The sequence below is a fragment of the Electrophorus electricus genome, chromosome 13 (genome assembly GCF_013358815.1).
Source record: "Electrophorus electricus isolate fEleEle1 chromosome 13, fEleEle1.pri, whole genome shotgun sequence".
Classification (NCBI taxonomy): Eukaryota; Metazoa; Chordata; class Actinopteri; order Gymnotiformes; family Gymnotidae; genus Electrophorus; species Electrophorus electricus.
The window spans coordinates 12,660,490-12,680,040 of NC_049547.1; the positions used below are offsets into that span (position 1 = coordinate 12,660,490).

The following is a 19,551-nucleotide window of genomic DNA, read 5'->3' on the forward strand; positions in this document are numbered from 1 at the left end:
AACCTGCAGGAGGTGAAAGGTCAAGGGCCCCATGAGGCTGGCCACGTCACACACTGCTCCTTGGCGAAAGGTTCACTGGCTTCTCTTGCCTCACAGTACACCATATGAAACAGATTTGATTGGTCAGGTCTTTTTATATGCATCACCATATATAGCTCAAACTATTAATTATTAGCTAACTTTAAAATCCTCTTACATGTATCTAGCATTGTGGAGTGTGGACAGGTTGTATTTAAAAAATGGTTAAAATAGAGTTCTTTTTCTCTATTCATTAAAGAGGGACTAATTTATTTGTGTTCATTTCATGTGGTCTGTGCCTGATTTGATCACACTTGTGATAGAGCTTCTTTCTGAAGGCTTGTTGCATACTCGTCCTTTGTGTTTCATAGCACTCACGAAGCTCGTGTCACATCTCACCGTTCCTCTGTGTCGGTGCTGCGGCCCCTGATGCCCCTGTGTTCCCGCATGTCTTTGCCTCCACAGTGACAGTTATGCGCGTGTGCGAGCAGTGGTCATGACTCGCGATGACTCCAGCGGCGGGTGGTTGCCCCTGGGAGGTGGAGGCCTCAGCTGCGTGTCAGTCCACAGAGTCAGCCGCCCGGACGCCGACAGCCCCGCTGCCACCGATTACCTCATCCAGGGGGAGCGGCTCAAAGACAAATTGGTAAGAGCCCATTCCTCGGAGCCCCCAACAACTCCCAACCCCGCCCCTGCCCCAGCAAGATATGGCCTTCCGGTCTTTTGCAAGGACTTGCGAGGTCATCGTCACAGGAAGTGGCTGCTTGGCAATGGGCCACAGTGCAGGTAGCTGAAAATAGTAGCTCTCTGCATGATGCACAGTGACGTCCTCAGTAACGGAGACAAAGCGTTCGCAGGAAGAGATTGGGGGAGTTCAGTGTGCTTAGCCAATCGCAGAACAGATTGAAGAGTTCAAACCCTTATCTTTATATATGAACCTAAAAAGTCTTAATGAAGATCAGGACATTTGAACATTTGAACAGTTATCAGTCGAGAGAAGAATTATTGTCTGCATTTCTGGGACTTTTTTTTCCCCTATTGTCAAAAAACTGTAGAGTCACAGCATCCGAGCCCATGTGCATGTTATTAAAGTCTTCACGTGCATCTTCCAATCATTAAAGAAAATCATTTGTCATTGATGACATTAATAACACCAGCAGTGTCTCTGCTCATCTGCTCAGACAGTTAAATATATAATAGGGGAAACGTACTATGTACTGTGGTTAAATGATTCTACTTCAAAGCCCATTAGTAATTTGGCCATTAGCTGCCTGTTAATTAGAGGTGTTTTAACTATGTTCTCTAAAGACTGAAGCTGAATTGGGTCCGCAGTGTAGTGAGAGCCTGTAGGTGGGCAGGAGAAGAACAGGAAGACCAGAGAGCGTGAGAGAGATGGCAGTGACTGGTGTTGGAGGGGATCTGCCTACAGGCGTAGCCATGCAGCACACAGTGTTCTGATGAGTCAGCACAGGCTGGATATAGTCCACCAGTGCGCCTGTGTTCTCGTTCTCCTCAAGCACGTTACGGACGGCCTTTCATCTGCCTCCCAATTACACTGCCATTCGTAAAGCAGGGGTAGAGGTGGGTGGTTCTCAGGCTGCGATCCTAGCTATTACCAGGTAGGAATAATTTAATCGGTGCAGCTTTTGACTGGTAATGGAAGCATATGTGGCTCTGTAGTGGTTAGGGTGGCTGCTGTTTTTGTAGACAAAGGGAGGTTGCGCTGGCCTGCTGAGGAAGATGGGGCTTCGGCTGCACACTTCCCACTCCGAAGGCAGGCAAGGTGGGGCAGAGGCGCCACCCCTTTGTGCCAAAATGTTTGCGAGAAGATGATGTTTTGTAAAGGAATATTGCACTTTGAGAGGACAACGGTGCGCTAATAAACTTTAATTGCTCATAAAAGCACTGCTTTCATTCAAAACATGCTCCATAATGCTATTTGCATTCAAAACTCACACATGCAAAACACATGCTACATTAAGAACTTGAAAACTTGCTAACCATTCTACATTTGAAACACTTACATGCCCACGAGTTATGTTTAGCTCAATTCCACAAATCTCTCAAAATGCTGTTTGTGCCAAAACTCAAGCCAATCAATATATTTCATGTCAATCAATTGCACATTGGTTTACTAATACAATGAGTGATGACTGATGGAAATACACGAGCAAACAATTGTCTCCCTGGTGCTTTGCATTCTTTGTCAGGAAGGAGAGGACACAGCAGGTAAATTAGTGACTTGCTTGTGATTTACCCATCACATCTAGCTAGCTACATTAATATAGCCAGTTAGCTAAAGAAATAATGTGACCATATTGCTGTTTAATTGTTGATAACCTAGTTTCATCATCTTGCTAGCTAATTGGCTATAATAATGTAGCTAGATTAGCTGGTTACTAGTCACAACTAGTGATTTCTGTGCCTTGAAAATCGATGTAGAGCGTCACCAGGAGCAAGAGCTGGGTAGTTATTAAAGCTTAATGAGGCTGGTCATTAAGGCTTGTTAAGGCTGGTTATTAAGTCTTGATGGTTTTCTGCCTGAACTCGAAATTCCAGCAACTGTAGCTAGATATGCTACATATAATAATGTTTTAGCATTTTCTTTTGAAGATGCTACAAATTATACACAATGACCGGCTAGTTTTCTGCATGAATTCAAATGCTGTGTAACTTGTCTTGCGTGTATGATGATCCCAACTCTTGACGTTTTATAATTTTATTGCTCTATACCAATTTACAGTTTTAAAAAGAGATAAATAGTTACGTAAACGTTTTGTGTGCATTGATTGCTGTTTGCTTTGTCCTCAATATATCGTTATAGTTTCAGCAAGCTGACATGGAGTCAGAAGGCCCAGCAAATGTGGAGGAAGGAGTGGTTGTTCCCAGCATTCCCTGCCCTCTGTCCCAGGACCAACTTGCTGTACTTTAGAGTACATTAATCCACTGGCTGAATCGGAGACATTTGGTCACAACATCTCTTTGGATGTACATGAGTCTATTTCTACTGTTTCTGCTTCTACATTAAAATATGAAAAAAGCATTATTTATTAAGTGCTGTCACATCAATACTCTGGTGACCATATGGATGGTGTTTTAATGTCTTTGTAATGGTTCTTCTGATCTTCCTGGATTACTTTCAACTGTTCCAAGCAAGATCATCTTTTCCAATCCATTGTTTCTTCTATTAATGGGTCTTAAATAAGAAAGTTTCAGTGTGGTTCTATGGGCTTTCAGTAAAGAGAGTTTTTAATTAAGTCATCATGCAAATTATTTAAGTGTGTTTTCTTAATCTAATCCAAGGGTGTCCAGGATATTGAGTATTGATATTGATTAACTTGGCCCCTACTCATAATGTTTTTTGTTTTTTGTTTTTTTTTAAGAGTATGCCTATACTTCTTATCCAAATGGACTGATGCTTAAAAAATTGGCAGCAAAGAGATTTTCCCCTTATATTTATAACATTCATAAAGATGTGCTTGATAGTGTTAACCAATATATATGATGATCATGCACAGGAACAATGAGAAGGATTATGATTATGTCTAAAAAGAAGTGTAGTTTTATTTATAGTAAACAAGCACACCCTACAAGCTTTGCTGCTTCCGAGATGTCTAAGGTCTGCACACATTCATATTTTTTCTCCAGCGTTCAACACAGCTATGAGAATCAACTCCTCTCTTAATCCATATTTACACGGGATTCACTTTAGCTGGGGTGGCGGAGTAATGTAATTTTACTTCAGGCCGTCTGTAAAATTTATGACTGATTCTTATGGGATAAGAGATTTTTGGCATAAATTACTGAGATGGGGGGGCTATTCGATTTATGTTCTTGTGTCACCTCCAAAAAAGTGCATAATACGTGGATTCCTCTGTCCCCAACTAGAAACTTCTGTGGCATCCTACAATTCAGTTAAAAGCCATTGACATTAAAACTCGGTGTAAGTGTCTCCAAGAAAATATTGCCTATTAACATGGTTATTACCTATGCTGAATAAATATTTGTGCCATGCACAACGAATCTAAATCCCCCCCCCCGAGCACCTCAATACATAGCCATATAGCTAGCTAGCTAGCAAATGTCAAAAAGATTACAAGCATATAAACTCTCTACCAAGGCAACAAACATTTAAAAAACTGTCATGATTGGTTCAGTAATAAGAACCCCCACAACACATGTGACTGGCTGGAGTTTTGGCACAAACATTGCAGTATTTTATATCAGGCATATGTAAAATGAGAGAGATTTGTTGAACTGAACGCAATCATAGTTTGCCAACATGCAAGAGTTTCAAGTGCAGAGAGCATTGCTGAGTAAGTTTTCAAGTTTTGAATGGAGCCCAAGTGTTTTGCATGTACGAGTTTTGAATGGAAATAACATTGCAGAGCAGGTTTTCAAGTTTTGAATGAAAGGGTTTTTTTTTGAGAAATTTAAGTTTATTAAAGCACTGTTGTCCTCTCAATGTGTTATATATATATATATATATATATATATATGAGCAATTTAAGTTTATTAGCTCTATGCTCAGAGCACCATTGTTCTCTGAAAATGTCATTTTTCTTTTATAACATAATTTTCTAATAATATAATCTTATCTCTAATATTTTGGCACACACACTACTGAAGAAAAAGCCAGCCCTGATAGCAAAACTCTCTCTCGTTCTCTGTCTCCCTTTCTTTCTCTCTTTCCCCTCTCTGTCTCTTTCCCTCTCTATTTCTCTGACTATCCTCAGATAACCCCCACCCCCATGCCACAAATCAGCACTGGGTCCACCATGAGAACGCCACACACCACCCGGAATATTCCATTCATGTCTCTGTCCAAGCTCCTCTTCCTTTCATCTCTCTCTTTGCCTTTGGTTCATGTCGTGCTCTCCTGCCTGCCTTCCCATGTTTGTGTCCTCCCCCACTGTTTGCTTATCCTCATTTCGCTCACCTTTATGCTCCTCCCACGCCGCACCCCACCCTGCCCCACCATTCCGTCCCACTCCTGCAGGAATGGGCTGGTGAATGGTGACCTCTCATATAAGGGTCATGCTTACTCTGCTTGGTTTGCAGTCACCCGACTCCCTGCAGCTCTACTCAGTCTCAGCTCTGATAGTCTCAGCCCCTGGTCCTGCTGTGAGACTGGGCAAACGCTCTATTGCCTGCTGTTCAGAAACACACCACACATATCAAGCATGACATCAATTGTAAGCCTATAGTATAGAGAAATGCAACATTTAGCGGCCAGTGAAGATGAAAACTATGAGGTAGGTAAGTTAGGACTATGTTTGTTTGCTGCATGTATAAAGGACCATTTATGAGTCATGTATTCCCCATGCTCTCTGTACTATTCTTCTATACTTTTTTGTTTTGTTTTCTCAATGTCTCTGTCCCTTCCCCTCTCTCTGTCTCTCTCTCCTTCCTTCTCACCTCTTGCACTCAAACCCTTGGGACTAATGGGTATCTCTCATTTCATTTCATCTGCTCACAGGAAAGCCAGGAGCTCAGTGAAAGGACCTTATTATTAATGCTCTTTTAAGCACTTCTTTTAAGCACTCTCACTTCTCCATGACTGAATGAGTTCTGTCTTGGGGACAAAGAGCATACACCAGATGTAGGCCTAGAGAAAATGCATATTTCCTAAATAAATATAATGATGGACAAATATGTGACTTCCATCCTCACACTCACCTCACACAATACTAACATGACTCCTTATAACAGTTTGTATTTTCAACCCTAAGGAAAGCACAGGTTTTTTGCTGGTGTTCATTTAATTCCCTTTGGAGTTTCTCATTCTGACTGTTTTTATTCCTGTCAGGTTGTGCTGGAATGTAACATAAAGAAGGACCTGGTCTATAACAAAGTCAACCCCATCTTCCACCACTGGAGGATCGACAACAAGAAGTTTGGGCTTACGTTCCAGAGTCCGGCCGATGCCCGGGCCTTCGACCGCGGGGTACGGCGTGCCATGGAGGACATAAAGCAAGGTGGGATGTGCCATCACTACCGCTCTGCCAGGCTTCCCTGAAGCACTCTCGGTCTTCTCCAACCTTGTCTCTAATGCTCTCTCAGACTTCTCTCTACATTTGAATAAAATAGCTAGAGTGAGACATAGGTCTGTTAACAGTAACCAAAGCTTTGTTTCTCTGTCTCTGCTTCTGTGTGCCTATTGGGCCCATGTAAAAAAAAAATTCTAGCTTGCCAGAGTTAATGAGATCAAGTAGGTATTACAAACCAGTGTTTATCCGATTGAAGTGGTGAGCTTGTGAGCTTTATTTTAGATTAGTTTGATATAATCACCTAAAGTACAGGCAGAACAGCAGAGAGAGAGCAACATGAGCTGGACTGGAGGAGAATTTTGGACCAAATATCAGAGGCAGTATGCAGAGCAGGCAGATTACTCCAGACCCTGTGTCCCAGAACTATATGCTGGCCTCTTCATCTGGGCTGTAGAGCTCTGCTGACCCAGGGCTTCAGTGGGCCTGAAAGATGCCCAGGCTTCATAACCTTCAGAACCCTGCACTTGTACACAGCTGTGTCCAGCACACCAAGCCCAGTGCACAGTGGCTTGTCATATCAGCTGAACACTAATTACTGCCGCTCAAGGCATGTGTTTGTAAGTAACTGCACCACTCTCCAGTTCAGGTGGAACATTCTAGATGAGCAGGAGCGGAGCACACTCAGCAGATGGGGCGGGCCACTGTTGTGATGTAGTGCACAGGCACGTTACGTAACGCCTCGCACAGGTTCCTCTGTATTCCTGCTGCATCGCTCCACTGCCCGGACCGCAGTGTGTCGGCTATGCAGGGCTCTGTTGCTATGGCAACTGGGCACATGGCTCATCCAGCACTCTGGCCTGGCACTGGCAGAGCTGAGCTGTAGGAAGCTCAAAGCCATTCTGATCTCTGCTGCGTTCTCTTCGTCTCTCTCTCTCTCTCTCTCTCTCTCTCTCTCTCTCTCTCCCCCCCCCCCCACCCGCTGGTCTCCCTTTGTCTGACAATCACAATGCAGGTTTTGAGTGCTCCTCTCAGAACTGGTTAAGTAGGGAGAGAAACATTTGTTCTAACTTCTCGCACCTGCAACAGTCTCTGTTCTTTCCCCACAGCTGCACGAGCCCCCAACCCTTTCTCACCTTCGTTACTGTGCTGTCTGGCCATTTGGTTTTTTTCCCCCCAAGACATTGTCTCTTTTAATAGGACATAGTCATTTCAGATGTTAGCATGTGAATGATGTGAGTGTTTAGAGTTGCCCTACTCCTATTAAACCTGTATAACATGTCCTTTTGAAAATGTTTGATGTTTGGAATTGCTTGTGGAACTGCTGGCAGTGTGTTCCTCTGGGCTCAGCCATGTCAGTCTAGTCCAGGATTGGAGTGACCTGCCAGGCCCGAGTACTGAACTCACTTTATCCACTCTTCTCTTCCTCTGAAGGCTGTCCGGTGTACGGGGACTCTGACATGGCTGAAGATGGGCTGCAGGTGAGTGGCAACACCCAAAGAAAGACCCTGCCCAGTAGCCGTTTCCAAGTAACCTGAGCGGGCATTTCAGACATGGCGGAGGGCAAGCACCTGACGCCCCTGTGCCATCTGGCGTCCGTTCGGCATGGCCAGTGTCTGATCAAGAACACAGCATCCTCCGTTAGCAAATGTTGCGTGAAATGAAAAGCAGGCACCTGGTGTGGCAGAAGCTTGTAGCAGTCAACAGATCTGTGACTCAGTTTCACAAATGCGTGGTGACGAGATCTCTCCAAGTGGACATAATCGGCTCTCTCTAGTGCCTTCTTTCCTCATAGACTAGATGGGGGCTCTAGCTCAGAGTGTCATGTTGGAGAAAACCATTTTGCTTCTTTTGGGTCTGCACAGCTGTTATCTTTGGCTCCTTCTGACCGTATGAGTGCTCAGTTTGCTGGTCCTGAAGAGTGAAATGTTAGTTGTGTAATTTTATACACTTGAAGAAACAAATGATGATTAACAAACTGATGTATTTGTTTTTTCAAGTTTCACTTTTTCCACATTTTGTGGTTAAACCGTTAGAAAAAGTGAATGTGTTTAGTGGAGTTTTGTTATGGAAAGAGAGGATCCTTTAAAAAGTCTTTTAAGAGAAGTATTTAAATGGTGGATCTTTGCTGTTTAAATGATCAGAGAATACTGTCTATGCTTAAAACTGAACAGCTGTTACAAAACGTTCTCCAATAGAGTGCAGTCAGCCCTGTAGGAGTGATCTTTTTCTGTGCTCAGAGTTCGCTAAAGGTGAGACTTCATCTTTTTCAAAACCCTATTGGCAATGTATACTTTGCAACTTAATCACAGATTTGTTGCCACAGGCAGTTATGCTTGAAGCAGTGCAGAGCAGAGTTCTGGAATGAACCACAAGCTTTCCAGCATCTCTTTAAAACACAGTAAGGAAATTTACAATTTTAGGATTTGGATTTTAATATTTTATTTGATCTGTTAGCGATTTTGAACATTCTACAAGTGTGTTTGCACATTTTGGCAATTTGCTGTGTCACCATCATTCACCATTCAGGAAATCAGATCCATTCATAGAGAAAAGACCTGAACCGTGTGAATCCTGCTCTGAGTACCTGAGCTTGGTGACGCTTCAGGTCCAATGACACTGCTGTTGCTAGGCGGCAGGGGAGGAGAGGAGGGATGCAGTGAGCCACTGAGGATGTAGCCATGGTGATTCGCTAGGCGAGTGCTAGGGTTACAGACACAGGACACAGCACAACACTTAGTCACTCACACTCCACAGTGGAGCGGCTAGCTCGCAGCCTCCACAGCAACACGGAAACATTCAAAACAAGTTCACTTTGGTTAGTGTTTCTTACACATTTATCAAAGCACCAACCTACTGGTCTAGCAGGTGGCTTTTCTGTAATGGGTGGCTTTTCTGTAATGTGTCTCTCACTGAAATTTTTTTTTCTATCTATATTTAACAGATCTTGCCTTTTCTTGCTTGATTTCTAGTTTGCCTCAGAGTCTTTTGAAAACATGTCTCAATGTTTGATGTGCTACTTAAGGAGAAATAATTGCAAAACTTGGTATGCTCTTCCAGAATACAGAGAGCACAGATAAGATTAATTGCTCTCTTGTTTTGATGGAAATGCTTTAAGATTTGGCTGCTGGGAATTGAGTACACTTTCCTGGTGTGATTGCAGCCATGTTAGCTTGAGCCAAGAATTTGTTTGCAGTCTCCTCTCCCTCCCTCAAGTAAGGAAGTTGTGTACAGGAAAATCATCTTGTGGTGAGGCAATAATCTTGCTCTTGCCAAATGTCATTGAGTAAATTTTCTCTTTATAAAAATTTAAATGGGGCAATTTGTCTTTATATTATAATTGCTAATATTATTGTCAGTATATTCTTGTAGAGCAGCAGATATTTTAGCTGGGAATGATTATTTAAATATTTTTCATCGGTCTATACTTTACTTTTTCACTTCAAGACTATTAAAAGATGTACTTTGAGGCAAAGCCCTCCAGCTGTTTTATGGTTTCAAGAATAGGTGGGACCTCAAGAGTGGGCGATATTTTGTGTGACTTTGTGTTTGATAATAAGTCTGCTTATAAGCAGACCCATATAAACACCTTCCAAATTAATATGGAGACCTTCTGAGGAAGGCAGCCTGCAGGGATGTGGTTTTCGTTAGAGGTTTTGAGTCCTGCAGAAGAAAAGAAAGAGAGAGTGATGGAGGTAAGGAGTGAGAGAGAGGGGGCTCTTTTGCTGTGCTTATCTCCCACAGACCTCGGTGGGCAGATCACAACTAGATTTGCCCCTACGTTTGCTCGGGATCCGGCTGCTCTGCAGTGAGGGCTTTAAAAGGAGCTCCGAGTCTGGTTCTCATTTCGACTGCTTAACTCTCCTCCCTTCCTCCCACCCGACACACACACTCGCCTGCAAGCACGCACACACACACACACACACACACACACACACAGCTGTCATCTGGCTTTTTAAGTTCTGGCCTACGTTTCTCCAGCTGGGACTGGTTTATGACATTCCCGCAGTCGAGCTGCTGCCTGTGCACTCGCTCGCTCACACATACACATGCCTGCACCATTTTCTGCTCTCCATCTCTCTCTTCACTCCCATTTTGGCCTTCATGCTGTCTGAACGTGTGTGAGTGTGTGTGTGTGTGTGTGTGTGTGTGTGTGTGTGTGTGTGAGTGTGTGAGTGTGTGAGTGAGTGAGTGAGTGAGTGTGTTTGTGTGAGTGTGTGTGTGTGTGTGTGTGTGTGCACCCTCTTTTACTTGTGCGTCAGGGGGAAAAAGAAGAAAAAGAGAGGGAGAGGGAAAGAAAAAAAAAAGTCAAAGGAAGCATCTCTTAGCAACCACAGGACAGTAATTATTGTAGCAGCAGCTGAGAGCAAACCAGATATGTGCTGTGCCGTAAAACACTGGCCTGGGCTCCTTTACACACTGCACTGATTTACCAGCGCTCAAACACTGGCCTGGGCTCCTTTACACACTGCACTGATTAACCAACGCTCAAACACTGGCCTGGATTCCTTTACACACTGCACTGATTAACCAGTGCTCAAACACTGGCCTGGGCTCCTTTACACACTGCACTGATTTACCAGTGCTCAAACACTGGCCTGGGCTCCTTTACACACTGCATCGATTAACCAGTGCTTAAACACTGGCCTGGGGTCCTTTACACAATGCACAGATTTACCAGCGCTCAAACACTGGCCTGGGCTCCTTTACACACTGCACTGATTAACCAACGCTCAAACACTGGCCTGGGCTCCTTTACACACTGCACTGATTAACCAACGCTCAAACACTGGCCTGGGCTCCTTTACACACTGCACTGATTAACCAACGCTCAAACACTGGCCTGGGCTCCTTTACACACTGCACTGATTAACCAACGCTCAAACACTGGCCTGGGCTCCTTTACACACTGCACTGATTAACCAACGCTCAAACACTGGCCTGGGCTCCTTTACACACTGCACTGATTTACCAGTGCTCAAACACTGGCCTGGGCTCCTTTACACACTGCATCGATTAACCAGTGCTTAAACACTGGCCTGGGGTCCTTTACACACTGCACAGATTTACCAGCGCTCAAACACTGGCCTGGGCTCCTTTACACACTGCATTGATTAACCAGCGCTTAAACACTGGCCTGGGCTCCTTTACACACTGCACTGATTAACCAGTGCTCAAACACTGGCCTGGGCTCCTTTACACACTGCACTGATTTACCAGTGCTCAAACACTGGCCTGGATTCCTTTACACACTGCACTGATTAACCAATGCTCAAACACTGGCCTGGATTCCTTTACACACTGCACTGATTTACCAGCGCTCAAACACTGGCCTGGGCTCCTTTACACACTGCACTGATTAACCAGTGCTCAAACACTGGCCTGGATTCCTTTACACACTGCACTGATTAACCAGTGCTCAAACACTGGCCTGGATTCCTTTACACACTGCACTGATTAACCAGTGCTCAAACACTGGCCTGGATTCCTTTACACACTGCACTGATTTACCAGCGCTCAAACACTGGCCTGGGCTCCTTTACACTACACACTTATTAACTGGTTCCAGCTGCCTCCTCCACATGCATAGGGGAGAAAATCCTGGACGTGGGCATGCAGGTGGGTGGCTGTGTGTCCACACGTGTGAAGGTGAGGGAGGGAGGGAGGGAGGGAGGGAGTGGGAGAGGGAGAGGGAGAGGGAGGGAGGGAGGGAGGGAGTGGGAGAGGGAGAGGGAGGGAGGGAGGGAGGGGGAGGGAGGGAGGGAGGGAGTGGGAGAGAGTGGGAGAGGGAGAGGGAGGGAGGGAGAGGGAGAGGGAGGGAGGGAGGGAGGGGGGAGTGGGAGAGGGAGGGAGGGGGTGGGAGGGACTGGGGATGGTAGAGTGAGGAGGAGGGAGGGAGGGGGAGCAGAGTGAGGGGGAGAGAGGGAGAGTGTTGCATATAATTTAGTTATACAGTTCCAAGCCTTGTATAACTGCCCACCTGCCCAGGTGGGTGGCTGTGTGTCCACATGTGTGAAGGTGAGGGAGGGAGGGAGAGGGAGGGAGAGGGAGGGAGGGAGGGGGAGGGAGGGAGGGAGGGAGTGGGAGAGGGAGGGAGGGAGGGGGAGGGAGGGAGGGAGGGAGGGAGTGGGAGAGGGAGAGGGAGGGAGGGAGGGAGGGAGAGGGAGAGGGAGAGGGAGGGGAGGGAGGGAGGGAGGGGAGGGAGGGAGTGGGAGAGGGAGAGGGAGGGGGAGGGAGGGAGGGAGGGGGAGGGAGGGAGTGGGAGAGGGAGAGGGAGGGAGGGAGGGAGGGGAGGGAGGGAGTGGGAGAGGGAGAGGGAGAGGGAGGGAGGGAGGGAGTGGGAGAGGGAGGGAGGGAGGGAGGGAGGGAGTGGGAGAGGGAGAGGGAGAGGGAGGGAGGGAGGGAGGGAGAGGGAGGGAGGGAGTGGGAGAGGGAGAGGGAGGGAGGGAGGGAGGGAGGGAGAGGGAGGGGGAGTGGGAGAGGGAGGGAGGGGGTGGGAGGGACTGGGGATGGTAGAGTGAGGAGGAGGGAGGGAGGGGGAGCAGAGTGAGGGGGAGAGAGGGAGAGTGTTGCATATAATTTAGTTATACAGTTCCAAGCCTTGTATAACTGCCCACCTGTGGGAGTTTTTTTTTTATATAAAGAGGCTTCCTTCATCTATGCTGCCATCGAGGTGATCAGGCCTAAATTCTTGCTGGCACTCCCTGCTCTGTGCCTGTTCTGTGTTTCAGCATCCTTGACTCATTCCACATGTTGCATCTCGGAAACATTTTCTTCTGTTTGCTGGATATTGAGTGACAGTCTTGTGAGCGTTGCCAAATGTAAAATTACACAGCATAACAAGGGTTTAAATGTAACATATATAAATTTACCCATGCATTCTGAACTTTAAAGAACAAAATCTTGTTCTTTAAAAAAAAAAGGTATTTTAAGATAAGAAAGAAAACCTTCCTGTTAGGGTTCCAAATTCTTCTCTGTGGCCCATTAAAAGAAGCTCTGTGTTTGATAAGCCAGTGTTTCTAGAATCGGCACCAATGAAAATGTGCCTGGGAATGCTTGCAGGGATGACATGAGTGACAAATGATGTTTGAGTCATTTCCATGTTGGCACTATTCCTTTACACTCGACTCCACCTGGTGGAAGGAGAGAGAAAGCACGAAAATTTAGTTTTGGCCTCTACTCTCAAGCATAGTAATGTTATCGTTTTTGTAGGATAATGGTAACATTGTATACATTTTACTCTGATGCTCTCTAGGAAAGCAGATTATAACTGAGGGGCTGTTCTGTTTCTTCCCTTGTCAGGTTAACCAGGATCCACCCTCCATCTGCACGCCCATGAGAGAACCTTTTTCACCCCATGGCGGAGTGGTGTCCACTGAACCTTTCCATGGCTGTTACGTGCGTGCCCAGCCTTTCGATGAGTTCCCCATCCCCAATCGCCGCTACCTGCCCCCCCAGGTCGGTCACCACCTCTCCAACACTTCTCCCTCATGCCTGATTTGCCATTACGGCTCTGGCGTGGTACGTGGTGAAGCCCCACACGGGGCTCTGAACATTTTGTGTGCTTCCCCACTTCCGCAGGGCTCTTTCAACTCAGCGCGACATGTGAGCTTTCACATGGACGATGAGGAGATTGTGCGCATAAACCCCCGCAAGGACGTTCTCATCCGGGGCTATGAAGACTACCGACATCCTGTCCTGTGGAAGCAGGAGACCGAGCGGGACGACGGTGACTTCTCCGCCGCCTTCTCCAAGCTGGACGGCAAGAAAGCTGAGTATCTGTTCCCAGACGGGACAGAGGCGCACGCCGGTGGCAAGGACTCCATCAAGACCCAGCAACCGTCGCCACTGCTTAAGCCCAAGAAGTCTCGGCGGCGGGAGGACGGCGAACGCTCACGCTGCATCTACTGCCGTGAGATGTTCAACCACGAGGACAACTGGCGGGGTCAGTGCCAGGACGCACCTGACCCCATCAAACAGTGCATCTACAAGGTCAGCTGCATGCTGTGCGCCGAGAGCATGCTCTACCACTGCATGTCCGACTCAGAGGGCGACTTCTCGGACCCCTGCTCCTGTGACGCCAGCGAGGAGCAGTTCTGTCTGCGCTGGCTGGCCCTGCTGGGCCTGTCGCTGGTGGCGCCGTGTATGTGCTGCTACCCGCCGCTGCGAGCCTGTCACCACTGCGGCGAAGCCTGCCATTGCTGTGGCGGCAAGCACAAGGCTGCCGGCTGAGGCCCCACCCACGCCTAAAGCACCTCACGGCCACGTGGGGAAGGAAGCGCCGCCGGCATCGTCTTTATTTTTCCAGCCGCCCCGAGACGGGCGAGGCACCGCGCCGCTGGAGGCTTCGGAGGTTTGATTTGCTGAGAGCAGCATAGGCTGAGCCGCCGGGCCTCTCGGGTTCTCGGGGGCCGCACCACAGAGCTCCCAATGCGAGGAAAGGCGTTCACACAAATGAACTCTGAGAGATCACGAAACACTCACAAACATGCAAAAAAAAAGACCAAAAAAGAGGGAAAAAATTACTCAACATAAAAAAGCAAGTCACCATATCAGACTTTCATTACAGATAATGTGTAACCTTTGTGAAGGAAAATTGTCTTTTGTACAGAGATCAAAAGTATAACAAACAGAACAAAACAATTGTGCATACAGAAGATCTGCTGTATGGTTATGCTAAAAGGGATATTTTTCTTGCTTTTTGTGAATTTGCAGTAGGGTAAAAGTGGCCTTTTCTTTTGACTCAAACATTCGCTGACTGTGTAATTATTAGACAAAAAAAGTGCACTAGATGTGTGTTCTCCCATGAAAGGTAACCCTCATGAATTGTAATGGTACATAAACAAAAAACCACCTTGAACAAGTTTTAGGAGTACAGATTGTTTACTGTGATGGGTGTGTTTTCCTCCTTTCTTTTTCATTGTTTTGTAAAAGACAGTCATGTCATTTCTTTTGAAATGGTAGTTTGACATATAGCCTTTATTATGAATTGTGCTAATGTTTAAAAGACATCCATGTGTAATTTCCTAAATGATGTGGCCCACATCAGTGCATTCCAGCATAGAGTGTTAGTGGACAGCTGTGAAATGGTATCATCTAGCCCCAGTCATTCCTTCTATTTCCACATGAGCATCAATGGTGTAACCGATTAGTCATGATTCCAGGAATGCTCATTTTCAATATAATTTCCTGTTTACCAGAGTGAAACTGGGTTCCTTTCAGCTTAATTGTCCTGAAGCTGAAATTGTGCTCAACCAGCAAGTAATTGTTTGGTACTTTTAGGCACTGTTGTGATTGTTAAAAGCATGTCTAGTTTCCATGACCGAGCAAGGCACTTGTGTTGTATTAAGGATAACTAAATTTGAGTTCACTCCTACAAACCCTAACCCTTATAAAAGCACTCGTTTCCAAGCTTTGGTTAGAGCTCCATCTCCAGATGTTCCTTTTGTATTCCATATAGTATCTAGTCTGTGTTTTTCTGTCATTGTTTTAAGAGGTTATCAACATAACTTAATTTTTGGTGCCAGTGCAAAGAAGAGCCCATACAAACCTGCAGTTAAACACACAGAAACTTTATGCACACCAAGGCATTTCCTTTCATTATTTCTGCAATTCACGACGAGGTTTAAAAAAGTGAGTCTCAACATTATAAACTGCATGCATGTCAAAGATTTATCAGTTGGATTCGCATGGCATTGTTGCAGAAATCGTGCAAGCAATTATCATTTGGGTTAAAAGAAACAGCAGCACTACATAAAAAAAGCAGCACTAGCTAACTAAGTTTTTAAGTATCACCCAAATGAATGTTAGCAGGAGAGATGCCCCATTGTTTTGAGGTCTGTGTCAGTTTTTCCAAAAAAGGTCTTTCTGAGTTCTCTGTGCTCTTTACATCAACACAGTTTACTTTCTATGCAACTATCTCCATGAGAAACATAGACCTCTTCATACAAGTCAGTGACATGACACTTTAATATAGATGTTAATCTTGCTACCAAACTCAAAAGCATATGTAAATAAGTAACACTATATTTAAGCAACAGTAATAATCCCATTCAAATTTTTAAGAGTTGTATTTATCACCGCTGTCAGCATATATTATAGCTTGAATTGACAGCATTATGTACATAGGTCACCTTTTAGTATTATTTCACATTGAAAGTAGAGGGAGTACATGATGAAAATGATTGAGCTTTTAATAGAGGTTCTCTCTAGTTTTGTATTGCAAAAAGGCTAGAAACTGAATGCGGTACAGTAGTGGCACTCCTCTTTTAAAATGTTTTGTCATATGAAGCTGCTAGAAACAATCACTAATTTTGCATTGAGAGGAATAAAATTCAGCTACGGATGACTGTTAAAACATAGTTCTTTAGTATATTGGTCACAGTTGTTTCATTTTTGTTTGTTTTTTAATACACCCAATTTAATTGTTGAAACTTATTTCATAAATCTCATATTGTAATTGGATTACTTTTTATATTGCAAGCTGAACCAAGGTTTGATAAACCTTAACAAAACTTGCTGGCTGAGAAGCAAATTGTAGGATAGGCTACATTCATACAGTTCTATTATAGACAAATTCTGTAAGACCTAGTTTCATTCTGCATTAACCAGCACAGTGCCACCACATGTGATGTGCTGTATTTATTATGCAAGCTGTCTTTCTTGCCTTCCTTCCACTTTGCCATTAACTTAGCATTTATCTGTTCTGTTTTTACCACTTGCTGCTAGTCTTTTTTTTTTTATTTTTGGACATTGTGCATAACTCTGGAATGCATAAAAGATTAACATGCTTTGCAGTTTAGAAAAATGCATATGTAAATGTCATTTCGGTGTGATATAAAAAAAAACAACAACAACAACAAAAAAAAAAACAGATAATTTCACAGCAGTTCAGTGGTTTCTTTGGAATTCTCCAATGCTTTGGTGCACTGATATGTAGCTAGGCTTTTCCTTTATATGGCACTTGGTGTAAAGCTCATGTGATTAGTTCTGAGTTGTGAAAACATTTGTGTTATGGTAATTGCAGTATAAATGGTACTCTGATGATTCCACTATGAACACTGCCTGTTTCTTTATCTGCATCTCTAAGTTTTAGTGCCATTTGCTTCACCCACTGACAACCTCGAAAAAGTGCCTCACGTCCATCATAATTTTCATCCAAAACTTAACAGCTCTTGCTATGGTTGTATTGGTTTATACATGTCTAGGTATTTGTATCATGGTTTGAAAATACCAAGTATATGATGTAATATTTATAGTTCAGTAACTCACGTCATAGTTGTATTTTCTTTATACGGATGTAGCTTGTTACGTTTCATAAATATATAATGTAAATATGCATACAAATGTTTGTAACTGTTTTTATGTTACATCATACACTTGTAATTTGACATATAAAATAACATTACCATAATAAAAGGTGAGTTTTAATGTAGACTTGTGCATTTGTGTTTGGGGGGGGTAATAGAAAGCAATTTTGTTTGTTAAAAAAATTAATACATTTTTTCTCAATGTTTTAATAATTCTTAAAATAATTGAAATTAAGCAAGTATATTTACTAAAAGCAAATAAGCCTTCTGGACAAAGGAATTCACATCCACCAGAAGCAGCACCTTATTTTTCCGTGTTAATAAGTTGATTTGGTTGTGCTTCCTATTTTTAATCAATATGTATGTAGAGCAGTTTGGGACAACCCCACATTGACTTTTTGTGCTTCGTGTCCAAGTGGAATACAACACTGGTACTCTGATGTTCCAGAATGGCAGCTTTAGGGTTCATCTGTGAATTCAAAATTGAATTCAACAGAATTCAAACTCTGAATTCTCAGGACATTGATGGAAACCTAGGCTACCAGGATTGGAGCTGTTTTTAAGGTGAGGAGATGCATTTCCTAGTAATGGGAAAGAAATTACTTGGGAGACTAAGTGTTGTCAAGGAATCTCATCAAGCAAAATAGGTCAGTAATATGTACAGAATAGGATTTATATTAATCTGATCATTCAAAATTTATGGCATACTACCTCATGTAAAACCTTTTTAATGTTATGTGAATGCTGCAAAAAGCACACTGTTACCCCCAGGCTTATTGGGAATTTCACATCAGTGAATTAAAGTAAAAACTGGTGTGACTATTTCTGTTGAAATTGTTACTGTTTTTTCTTATAGTCACTTGGTCTTGATGTAGGTGGAAATAGTCTTCACAAACAAAGACTATTCCAACATCCTTCATAATGCTACTATGGGAAAACTTTATGAAGATAATGGCAAATCTGTAGGAATGGAGTTCAAACATGACTACAGCTCTTTTTCTGGTAAGGTTTTGTTTGTCTTACTGTTTGAGAAGACTGTTTTTACAAATTGAATATCTGTATTTTATGAATCACAATCTTTATTTTTGGTGTATTACCCAAAACTGAGCTGTCCTTTTTTTTTTTAAATTAAGTGGGGTCTTTTGACAGGCTCCACAGATTTCGGCAACATGTCCTGTGTTGTCCCAGGGTTACACCCTTTGATTCAAATTGGGACTGATGCACTTAACCATACACCAGAGTACACAGCAGATGCAGGTGAGCTACTCAGTTACCAGTGGAAAATACAGGTTTTCCTTTAATCATTTTGATAATTTACTTGTAAGATGAAAACTCATAGTATATGCCCCTATCAGCATTCCTCAGTGTTGCGAATGGCATTTTTCATCTCATGCATTGATGCATGGATTTGTTTGGGGGGTTTTTATGTTGCATTGTTTAGACCAAAACAGTGGAACTTCAGATTTGTCACTTCAAAAAGACCCATTTGCTACATGATTGTAAGAAATCCTGAGATTGCATGTGTACACTTAAAACAGGATTTAACATTTGTTGAAGAATAGGCCAGATTTGTAGATCACTTGGTTTGCTATCAGCTGCTGACTGTGACCATTCTGCCCTACAACATGTAATTATTGCTAACATAGTGAAAACCTGCTCTAGTTAGTCTGCATCTTGCATGATGGAGGAAAGACAAGTTCAAAGCAGGCTGATGAGAGTAGTATAACATTCTCATACATATAAATAAATATTTTGTGTATTTCTCACAAATTAAAATATGAAAATACATACAAATACTGACAGTTATAAATAACAGTCCTTCAGTAAATTCCATTATTTATTTTTGCAAGTATTTATTACTTGGGAGACTAAGTGCTGTCAAGGAATCTCATGAAGCAAGATAGGTCAGTAATATGTACAGAATAGGATTTATATTAATCTGATCATTCAAAATTTAGGGCATACTACCTCATGTAAAACTTTTTTAATGTTATGTGAGTGCTGCAAAAAGCACACTGTTACCCCCAGGCTTATTGGGAATTTCATTCTATGTTCCATGACATTCTATGTACCCTTCTCTAACACTTCACTGTGTGGTTGGCTTTTTTATAAGGACTGAAATACTTAAAGTGGAAAATGTCCATATGTTTCTGCCATTAAGTATCTAAGAGTTATCATAATTTGACAAATTGTTTAGAAATTCAAGTATTTGGGTGATTATTTGATAAGTAGTCTTG

General features: G+C 43.5%; 1 protein-coding gene across 1 annotated transcript in view; it reads left to right on the forward strand.

Moving 5' to 3' along the window:
- spred1 (sprouty related EVH1 domain containing 1) overlaps positions 1 to 17,439 on the forward strand; it is a 29,277-nt gene extending 11,838 nt beyond the window's left edge. The window contains exons 2-6 of the mRNA XM_027011629.2: positions 484 to 664; positions 5,828 to 5,996; positions 7,440 to 7,486; positions 13,308 to 13,463; positions 13,587 to 17,439. Of these exons, the coding sequence (XP_026867430.2) occupies positions 484 to 664; positions 5,828 to 5,996; positions 7,440 to 7,486; positions 13,308 to 13,463; positions 13,587 to 14,237 (1,204 nt within the window). The 3' untranslated portion in view covers positions 14,238 to 17,439. The remainder of the gene's footprint in view (positions 1 to 483; positions 665 to 5,827; positions 5,997 to 7,439; positions 7,487 to 13,307; positions 13,464 to 13,586) is intronic.
- The last annotated feature ends 2,112 nt before the right edge of the window (positions 17,440 to 19,551 follow it).